This window comes from Vigna umbellata, chromosome 1, assembly GCF_029865625.1.
Source record: "Vigna umbellata cultivar VRB3 chromosome 1, Vumbellata_1.0, whole genome shotgun sequence".
NCBI classification, from domain to species: Eukaryota; Viridiplantae; Streptophyta; class Magnoliopsida; order Fabales; family Fabaceae; genus Vigna; species Vigna umbellata.
In genome coordinates, this window is record NC_142165.1 from 99,876,635 (window position 1) to 99,887,836 (window position 11,202).

The window sequence follows — 11,202 nt, forward strand, 5'->3', positions numbered from 1 at the left end:
TTACATTTTCCATCTCAATCTTCATATTTTTTAAGATAAAGACCAAAGTGTTTTTAGTAAATAACTCTACATATTCACTCCATCAAAATAATTTCATTTTTTTTCTTTTTTTTTTCTAGATTGTTTAGCTTTTTCCAATACATTTAGATTATAATAGAATGCATGTCACTCAAATATAATTAAAGTAAATCTACCTTACTCTATAATCATTGTGATGTGTTTAGATTTATAATCGAAGTTTTATTTGTCTCTTCTTAAATCATACAATGAAAAATAGAGTTTTAAAGATCAATTATGATATTAGAGGTTGTTTAACAAAAATAAGAGAAAATAATGTTATTTATTGCTTTTGTACTGATTGATAAGCTTTATACTTATAATTAATGTGAATTTTTTTATTAATTGGGTGAAATTGTGTTTTAGGCTAAATTACGTGATTTTGTGATTTATTTTCTGATTTTCTATATTGTCTGTATTCTTGAATTTGAGTAAATGAAAATTAACAACTGAGTTTGAGCAGTTGGCTTATAAAAGGGATTGTAAAATTAATTGCAAAAGCAGATTTATCTTAGATGTTATTCAAGCCTCGATGCCAATTTAAAATTTAAATTCCAGAGATATCCAAACTTCAGGTATTGGATGCTGACTTTAACTAGACGTTAAAGGAGTTTTGCTGATGAGTTTAATAACATTAAATACCTTTTTGGGATTATTGAGGGAAATATTTTTAAAAAAATATTAATTAAATATATTCAAATATTATATATTATATAAATGCCATAGATAAAATTATTGTATTTTGACTATTACATATGAAAAAAATGATTAAAAATATTACTTCATTTTAATAAATTGATAACGGGTAGTGTATCTTAGTTTACTATACCCAACTCATTTTATCCCATTTATTATATATTTAATTTGCTACTATTTATACCAAAATTATAAATATATTTCTGCAGCAAAAAGTACCTTTGAAATAAATAAAAAAATATTAATATTCATCAAATATGTAAATGATAACATTTTAAGATAAATTTATTTGTCATTGTCATATAATATAAATATTTTTATTTTATAATGTATTTTTAGTTATTTTTGTAAATAACTAAAAGATAGAACGGTCTTAAATATCTCTCTAAAATTTCTTATAAATTTATCAATTTTATTTTAACTTATTTTCTATTTTTAATGTATATTTTAAACAGCTTTAAGAAAATATTATACGATCAATAATAATAATAATAATAATAATAATAATAATAATAATAATAATAATAATGTCATAAAATTTTATTTTATTTTTTCTACTCCTAATTCAATTTAGGGTTAAATATGTTTTTAGTCCCTAAACTATTGGCCATTTCTGGTTTCCGTCCCTCTTCCAAAGTAAGGTACACTTTAGTCCTCATACTTTTCGAAACTTTGGTTTTAGTCCTCCAAAACTAACACCGTGAAAAATATGCTGACGTGGCTAACGGTAGACTGACACAGTTCTTTTTTTTTTTTTCAGAGTTTATCAGCTTTTCTTCCTTTCTCTCTCCCTCGTCTCTTCCTTCAATTTCAAAACACAAAACAATAAAATCTTCCGGTCAAGCTTTTCTCTCGCATCTCCCATCACCGATCAGACAACCATCATCATCAAAACCACGAACGCCAGCCCCGAGAGAAGAACCCACACCTATCGTCAGAAGGAGAAGGAAATCGAAAACTCATGTTTATTCTCTAAGCTTATGAGCCTGGAGAGAAAACTTAACGATGGAGTTTTGATTAGCAGAAAACTCCAATAGCCTGCAAATTTGATATAAATGAATTTGGGGACAAATGACTTTACTCTTTACACAGACTGTCACCATTCGGAAGTTAAAGAAAGCAGGTCGCCCATCTGAACGTTTGGTGAGCCATGAGAATTGCAAATTTACAAAACCAATGGAGCATGAGTGTGTTCATGTTCAGGAGATTACTGAAGCTTCTGGAACTGAAGCAGCAGAAGCAGATGCTGAGTATGACAATGCTCTAAATGAAGCAATTAGAGGTGTTCAGGATGTTGTGATGACCATCAATGAACACCTAGAAGAAGTCAGATATGAAATTGCTGCCTTTGAAGCGGAGTGATTCTTTTCGTCGACGTTTACTTAAATAATAGTGACTAACTATGATTCAAATTCAATCATTCATTTGCTCATTTGCGGGTGAATGGATAGGTCCAGACGAAAATGTCTCTGCAATCCGTGAAATGTATATAGACACCTGAAAAGAAATGCAGTTCATGAATATTGTCGGTCGCCAACAAGTTAAAATTCATTTTGACACTTCTGAGTTCTTTTGTTGCCTCAAAAGTAAGTTTCTTACTGTGACGTTGAAGCATTTCATAGTTTGTGGGAAAATCACATTTTATGTGGTTTGGGGGGATTCGCTGCAAGGCAGATCGGATCAGCTTCTTCGGTTCATTGTGGAGCATCAGGGAGATAATATCAGCGGCGAAGAGGATTTGGATAAAATAGTTGAGAGTTTTTTAGTAGCACGGAGTTGTAGTTCTAGCTCTAGAACTAGATCTGCAAGATTTCCTGATGTATTGAAATCAGAGCTAGCAGAATTGTATTCCAGTCCGACATGTTTTTTCCTTTTTGTTTGAAACCTAAAAATATATTCAACTATGCTTTGTAAATGACACGAAACATACACACATCAAAGACAAAAGTTTTCTTATTTGATTTTTCCTGTTTTCATCTCTCTTATTCCTACACTTTCCTCCTAACGTGCTCATGGCGCGCTGCTGCCTTTTCACTTCGTCATATAGCATAATGGCTCCAATAATTGTAAAAGAAAACATGCATTCTCTGTTGATAAGAAAGAACTTTGAAGGAATCTAATTAAACTTCCAAGAATTCACCATTTTAGTTACTTTTGTAAGGAAAGATTGGAGAATATATAAGCTGGTGGCATGACTAAGATTTCCACTCGTGTCTTCTGTGTTAGTATAACCGATAAATTTTCAATTTTCTTGGATAACTAACTAGTTAGTGATAGTTATATCTCATCCTCATTTCAAAATTGACTCTATAACAGTTTCTCCAATTGATTTTCTTATTAAAGCAACCTTTTTCCTATTTTATTGTTTACCATCATGTTTTACCTCCTCTGACTCTTTCTATCTGTTTACTGGCTTATAAACTAGAGAATTTTATGACTAACTATACCAAGCTTTAATTCTTGAAGTAATGCCCTTTTTTGTGAAATGAAGCATCCCGTGTTATATCCTTTTCACGTTCTTACAATTCAATGTTTGTCGAAAGTACATGTTTCATTAGCTAGGAACTATTATTTATTAGCATATAAGTAACAGAGGGAAAATTTAGCTATTTTATCTGTCTTCTAGCTCTAGAACTAGATCTGCAAGATTTCCTGATGTGTACAGTAAACAAGGTGTACGAGTAATTGAACTAGATTTGTGGCCATCTAAATCTTCAACTAAAGATGGCATTAAAGTGGCATTAAAGTGGTTCATGGAAGGTGACCGGTGATGGAAGATGCGAGAGAAAAGCTAGACCGGAAGATTTTATTGTTTTGTGTTTTGAAATTGAAGAAAGAGACGAGGGAGAGAGAAAGGAAGAAAAGCTGATAAACTCAGAAAAAAAAAAAAAGAACTGTGTCAGTCTACCGTTAGCCATGTCAACATATTTTTCACGGTGTTAGTTTTGGAGGACTAAAACCAAAGTTTCGAAAAGTATGAGGACTAAAGTGTACCTTACTTTGGAAGAGGGACGAAAACCAGAAATGGCCAATAGTTTAGGGACTAAAAACATATTTAACTCAATTTATTTACTAACCACTATAATAATAATAATAAGTCTTATTCTTAATTATATTGGTTAACTAATATCATAAAACCAAAATTATTTGACGTTTAAATCCAAACTAGTAACCTTGAGATAAATTTGGCACCACCTCCTCCAAGCCATAAACAGAAAAATTAAAACCATTAATTAGACACATTATATGTCTTTTACGTGTCTTAATGTAATTGAGAATCAAAATTTAGAATCATAAACTGTTATTATTTTTTATTAATTTATCGTTTACCATATGTTTTAAATTTTATGGAAATAATTAGTTCATGAACTTTTTTTTTTACATTTGTATATTTTATATTTTTAACTACTTTTTATCCTCTATCTACAAAAATAAATAATTTTAATCTGTATTTTCTAAATCCAATTTAAATTTAAATATTGATGCAATGCATGAAATAATTTTAAAAATGTAATCGAAAAATTGAACTTCAATACAGATATTGATGTAGTATAATCAAAATATTTAAACATAAGATAAATACAAAAATAAATAGCTGATATCTATTAACTAATCAAATTACAAATATTATTACTTGCTTTTGTTCAACCTTTATCACTGTCATTGGTGATTTTTTATCTTATTATTTATATTTTGTGAATACACTCACAAAATTTAATACCCTGTAATTGATGGCACTGAAAAGAAACAGTAGACATATGATGATCATATATATGATTCAAAGAAATAAGAAAATAAAATATTAATTCAATAATATTATCTAAGTTCAGAGTCCAACAACTTCTTATCTGTTAAACCAGGTTTCCCTAAAATTTCTAAAAACAAACCCTTGAGACAAGTTTTCAATTTAACAAATTAGAAAATAAAAGAAATTTTTTTGAATAGTTTGACATAAAAACTACTTTTATATGTTTTTTATTATAAAAAATCAGATATTCATAATACTTTATTTTAAAAAGATTTTAAATTTATCAGAAAAGATATTTAGGAAACGTGTGTTGATCATGCGATGATTCATTGTCAAAGGTTGACAACACGTGTGACCATTAGAAGCAGTGTACCACATCCACACGGACCCTACCGCACCCGAAAAAACACGCACATAGAATCAGGGCTATAAAATCCCAAAGATATGTATGTGGATGTATGCATGAAAGTGGTAATGGTAATCCTATGTAAACAGTCCCAGTCCTAGATAAATCATCATCATCTAGTTTGTTGTTGATCCCCGCCTCCCACCTCCTCAACTCACTGTTTCACCTTCTGCGTTATCCTCTTTCTTCCCCACTCCAAAACCCTCCGTTTTCTTTTCATTAATCTCAGATCACACCGCCGCAAAACCCTAGAATTTTCGGCTCTTCATTTTTCTGTTTCCGATCTTGCTCCGACATTTATTGTGTCTTGGATTGGGAATGGCAGGTGGAGGAAGCAAGAGAGATGATGCGCCTGTCATAAACAGCACCAACGTCTTCGCGGCGCTAGGCAGCTTGAAGAAAAAGAAGAAGAAGCCCGACAAGGAGCAGGGCCCGTCCAAGGTCGAGGACCCTCAGAAGAAGGATGTTTTCTGGGCTCCCGCGCCGCTTACTTCTAAATCCTGGGCCGATGTCGACGACGAGGATGATGACGACTATTACGCTACCACCGCTCCTCCTGAATCCGGTTGGGCCGCTCCGCCTGCTTCCGAGACGGTAGCTCAAAACGACGCAGTTGCTGAGGTTTTAATTCCTGCCCTGCTCTTCCCTTATCGTTTAAATTATTTTTTATAATTTATGTTTTTTATTGTTTGTCAATCATTTCAGTGTATAATCTTAGTAACTCCGAATGTTTTTGTTTGGATTGATGTTGTTTGTCTTTAACCTGGTTGTGGATTGGTTTAGTTGCAAGGACTACTTGTAGATTGATTGCAATTAGTTATGCATTTTTTAAAATAATGTTGATGATTATTTTTTAATGGATTTTAAGTTATATATATCCCAATAGCTCCATGCTTTGTGAATCCTTTAGTTCATGGCACGGATTGTTTGTGTTTTACCTGTATTGGTTGAGTTGCTTGGACAACTGCTACACCAAAATTTGTGTTTACCTATCTATCTATATAAATAGAGCTATTTAGATATAGATAGTTGAGTTATGCTTATACACACATTGATATAAAGATTAATCTGAGTTGAAATATTTTTTTAACCATGATTGTGGCAAAGGGGAGGGCAAGGTGTTTCATCAGGGTCTTTGTATTTCTCTGTTATTTTTATTTGGACTTGGATTACATAGGGTTTTTGGTATTGGGTGGCTTTTTATATTGGGGGAGAAAGCTTTTCATGGAAGTTGTTGACTGTTGACTGAATTGCTGGAAAGCTGCGTAGTTTTCAAATTGTTTACTGTTCTATTTGTATTGTTTATGTTTATGATGATTATCCAAATCTTATTCCAGTTGTCTAGCTTCTCGATAGTCATTATCAATTATTACCAAGTTGTCTTATATTTATTGAGTTCTGTAGATAATTTCATAATTTGGTTTGCCGATTCTTGTTTTAGTTGTCTGGCTTAGTCATAATATTTGGATAGTCTTCTTTGCGATTTATGTTAACAATTTCATGATTTGACATTTTGTTTACCTTCAATTGACGGCCTAGCCTTTGCCAAGTTGCTGATTTGATTATAATGGCACTGCAGTTCTTTCTAATTGCCCACGTGTATGATCTTTTTTTAGCTGCTCTATACGATTTGTTTTAACAACTTCATGATTGGGGTTTTGTTTACTTGCAATTAACAGTTTAGTCTATGTCTTTGCTGATTTCATTTATCAGTGCACTGGTTCTATATACTTCCCCATTTTCTATGGTTGTGTTTAACTGTGGTTTATATGATATATGTTAATGGTTTCAGGATTTGATCTTGTTTACTTGCAATTAAAGACCTAATCTTGGAAGTAAACAAGACTCCACATCCTGAAACCATTAACATAAATCATATATAGAGCAATTAAGCACAAAATCAGACACATGGGAAGTATGTAGAACCACTGCATCATTAAATCAGATTAGCAAAGACTAAGCTGTTAATTGCACGTATACAAAATGCTAAATATGAAGTTGTTATCACAAATCATATATACGGTAGCTTAAAGCAAGAACAGACACACGAGGAAGTATAAGGAACCACTTTATCCTATGGGTGTGATCTTGTGTTGCATAAATCATATGTACAGCAGCTAAACACAAGATCAGATACATGGAAAAGTATTAAGAACTGTTGCACAACTATAACTAAATCAGCAGATCAATAAAGATATTACACTGTTACAGCAACAAAGTTTTTTGTACTTTTTGATGTTTTTTTTTCTGCCTAAAAAATATTAGGATCGTGATATTAGTATTAAATAATCATCCCCAAAACTGTAGGAACATTCTTCTCGTATTTTTCTTTTTCAGAAGGAAACAATATTTAAATAATGTAAATGTCTAATGATGAACTAAGCTACTGCAAAAAAGAGGGACAACGTATAAAGATGAACATTTTATGCCAACAGTGGTCGAGCTTTGGACCTTAGGCAAGGTTGTTGCTTCAAATTGTTTTGCTGTCTTAACAAGTAATCATTCATTGGCTATGTCTGGAAATAAGGAACTAAATAAAATTGTCTAACATGTTAATTCTCTCAATTAACATGTACGTGTACTATCTCTCCTGATTGTTTCGTTGGTTACGTATCCATTAACTGGTATACTTGTTGAATACTTGAAATCAGGAAAGTGAGAGTGAGTCAGAAGGTCTCGATGATGCTGATGATGATGCTGAGGAGGAACATGAAAATGACTTAGATGTGCCAGAAGAAGTCGAATCTGTTCCTCAGAAGCCTGCTGAACCTCCAGTGGTTACAAAGGAAGCTGAAAGGCAACTTTCAAAGAAGGAATTGAAGAAAAAGGGGCTTGAAGAACTTGAAGCTGTTTTGGCTGAGCTAGGATACTCTTCAAAGGAACCCTCTAGCCAGGATGATTCCCAAGGTAAAATTAATGCGTTTTTAATTGTATTCACGTATAGAAAGTGAAATATTCTTAAATATATTAGTTATCTCAACTGAAACTATGTAGTTAACTTAATCCTCCATATTTGGAATTTTTTCTGGCCTTCAAAAAATTTAGGTGCTGAGAAGAAAGAAGAGGATATCAATGGTTCTCTGGAAAAGAAGGAGAATGCTACTGGGGAAAGTAAAAATGCTAAAAAGAAAAAGAAGAAGGACAAATCTTCGAAGGAGCAGAAAGAAACACAAGAGCAGCCTGATGGTGTGGAGGCTGGAAATACTACTTCTGAAACTGCTGAAACAGAGAAGACTGAGGATAATTCTGCAATTGATGTTAAAGAGAGGCTTAAGAAAGTTGCTTCAATGAAGAAGAAGAAATCAAGCAAGGAGATGGATGCTGCCGCACGTGCTGCAGCCAATGAGGCTGCTGCAAGGAGTGCAAAGCTGGCTGCAGCCAAGAAAAAAGAGAAAGCTCACTACAATCAGCAGCCAGTGCGGTAAACAGATGGTCAAAGTTATTGTATCTTCTCTTTTGGTGTTTAATTTTCCTTTGGTCCTTTCCATTTTGCTATCTTTCTATATCATAGATATGAGCATATGCTCTTTGTTCATTTGCAAATGCAAAATAAACATTGGAGCGGCTTTAGTTAATTTGACTTTGAGTAAGTTTTGTCTAATTTTATCTTTGGTGGGCAGCAGAAGTATTTTATCAGTTTATTTTTGATCTTCCTTGGTCTTATTGTTTTATCTATAATCTTTGTTGGCTTAAGATTTCATCCCCTCCGATGAGTGGTATGGGTTAAAATGATCATTCCAATACTAAGTTGGTGGGAGGTCAACCGAATGATCAAATATTTGTTAAAATTTGAGATCAGAAGGTGTTCAGACATTCTTGGAACTCAGTCAAGTCAAGCTTTGACATCGAGTGGAGTTGGCAAGAATGGGTAGTTTCGGAGTCACTTTCCAATGCTGCTTATTTTCTTTTCAATTTCAACGGTTCCACTTGTTCTCGCATCATCTTTTGATCCAACACCTTTATATTTAAATGCTAGTGAAGTTTAATTTATTTATGTTTTATTCTGAAAACTATGAATATTAGGGACTTCGATTTCCATAGTTATATTTATTTATAATAAAATCATCTCCGATCTTATGTTTTGACTATTTTATCTGGATCCGGATATATGAAATTTATTTTGATTTAAAACTACTCAATATATGAATAAAACATTTTTTAATTTGTTACCATATAATAATTATACAAATAAAATAAATATTGTATGGTCAACAGACTTGCTCAGACGAAAGTTATCAATCAAAAGTTCATAATTTATTTTTTAATGTATTTTATGAAGGAAATTAATAACTTTTTCTTTTTCCTTTTTGCAAGTACTACTTTTCACTAATTATGTTATTACAGACTTTTCTTCCTTTTTTGAATCTTTTCTCTCCCTTTATCTTTCTTTTTCTCTAAATATTATTATATTACACATTCTACTAGTTTAGCATCAATATATTTTACCCTTATTCCCAAATATGCACGCTGCGATTATTTCTTTTTATTTTAGAGTTGTCAAAACGAGTAATCCAGTCCGATCCGACACGGATTGGTCATTTAGTGAGTCAATCCAATCCAACTCATTTATTAACGAGCCAAAAAAATTTTGAGCCAAAAAAATTTTGAATCCGACCCATCACGGTTGGTGGGTCAAATGTGTTAGCTCATTGACTCACTTAACTAACTTTTTTTTCACCTTCTTCTTTTATGAGATTCTTATATGTTACTTTGATCGATTAAATTGAAACACTAGTAATTAGACCAATTAATATAAAAGAAAATAAAACAAAAGAAATATATTGTTATATATATTCTAAGCTATCAAGCATAAAATTTTGCTAATTCGAAGAGGAGAACTTTTCGAAAGACTCTATTGCTAAGTAAAGGTTGTGCGTTTTGAATAATTAATTTAATTAATTTGATTTCAATAAAAAAAATAGGATTTGAATAATTAATTTAATTAAAAAAAATAGGTGGGTTGGTGAGCCAACCCGACCCACCACGGGTTCTATCCGTGTGAGCCGAGTTCTTAGTGAACCGGGTCAAAATTGACTGACATCAAAATTTTTGCATTTTTTTCAACCCAACCCGACTCAAACCCGGTGAGCCGGGTTGGCTCATGGGTTTCAATCCATTTTGACGACACTAATTTATTTATTTATTTATAATTTTTATACTGAAAATTATTTATTACTATTTTGTTTTTTGTTTTCATCTTCTTTTTTATATCTTTCTATCTATATTGCTACCGTGTCTTAATTGATATTTTGTTGTGTTTAAATTGCCATTTACTGGCATGTCATATATGTGTTATCTCTTCTTCAGATCTAATTTATGTTAATTTTATGCTTAAATTGTTTATGTTTTATTTAAATTATGTTTGGTTTTTATTTTATTGTTATACTTTGTTGTTTAATATTATAATATTTATTAAGTGAATTGTGCTCATAAGTTAATTTAATGGAAGACGTTGAAAATAACATTATATTATGAAATAAATCTAAAAGTAAGGTTGATTTTAAATATACACTGAATTAAATATAATCACTAGTAAGGGTAATAGATTTTAAAATTATATTTCTCATTTTTATTTGAAGAAGTAATATGAAAAGACGATTTCTTTGATTTAACAAACAAATCAGTCAAGTATTTTTATACCCATTTAATACATTAAATAAAAAATTATTACTTCTAAAATAATCAGTGTTTGTTAGCATGTATATAGAAATTAATTTAGAATATTAATAAACTGTTTCTCGAATCTTAGTACACTACTTTGATTGTGTAAGTTAACTTTTATATAACAAAAAATAACAATATGAAAAAAAGGTTATATAATTCTGGATTAATATAATTTTGTATATGCGAATTATTTTTTAATCAAATGAATCTTGAATTTAAATGTCATTTGAAATATGTAAGTTATATACATACATTACAATATATATATATATATATATATATATATATATATATATATATATATATATATATAATATTTTAAGATTGTATTTCTTGGGTTAAACCTTTAGTATTTTTTTCTTGTTATTCGTTCTTATATGTTTATTGAACTTAGTGTGAGAAAGTAGAAGACGACTTTGTTTCTCTGGGACATGTAATAGAGAGGATTCATTGAACTTTTCTGAAGTTTTGTGTTTTTATTTTTCAATAACTGTAGTTCATGTTTATGTATTTTGGAACTTGTTATATTTATACATGTGTAAGACATATTCACATTCATTACAGCAATAATAGTTTTTCATATAGAATATTTTTAAGAAAAATTGGAAAAATTGGAAAATACCTTGTATGT

The 11,202-nt window shown here is 31.0% G+C and overlaps 1 protein-coding gene across 1 annotated transcript; it reads left to right on the top strand.

The window, feature by feature from the left end:
- The first annotated feature begins 4,951 nt into the window (after window positions 1-4,951).
- On the top strand, window positions 4,952-8,548 carry LOC124834897 (uncharacterized). The gene is made up of 3 exons (XM_047309716.2): window positions 4,952-5,528; window positions 7,559-7,814; window positions 7,953-8,548. Exons 1-3 carry the CDS (start codon window positions 5,226-5,228, stop codon window positions 8,330-8,332), a joined length of 939 nt encoding a protein of 312 aa, XP_047165672.2. The 5' UTR covers window positions 4,952-5,225; the 3' UTR covers window positions 8,333-8,548.
- The last annotated feature ends 2,654 nt before the right edge of the window (window positions 8,549-11,202 follow it).

Coding starts and splice junctions, on each gene's coding strand:
- LOC124834897 (XM_047309716.2), top strand. CDS start 5,226: ATGGCAGGTGGAGGAAGCAAGAGAGATGATGCGCCTGTCATAAACAGC. Junction 5,529..7,558: donor AAAACGACGCAGTTGCTGAG/GTTTTAATTCCT, acceptor ACTTGAAATCAG/GAAAGTGAGAGTGAGTCAGA. Junction 7,815..7,952: donor TAGCCAGGATGATTCCCAAG/GTAAAATTAATG, acceptor CAAAAAATTTAG/GTGCTGAGAAGAAAGAAGAG.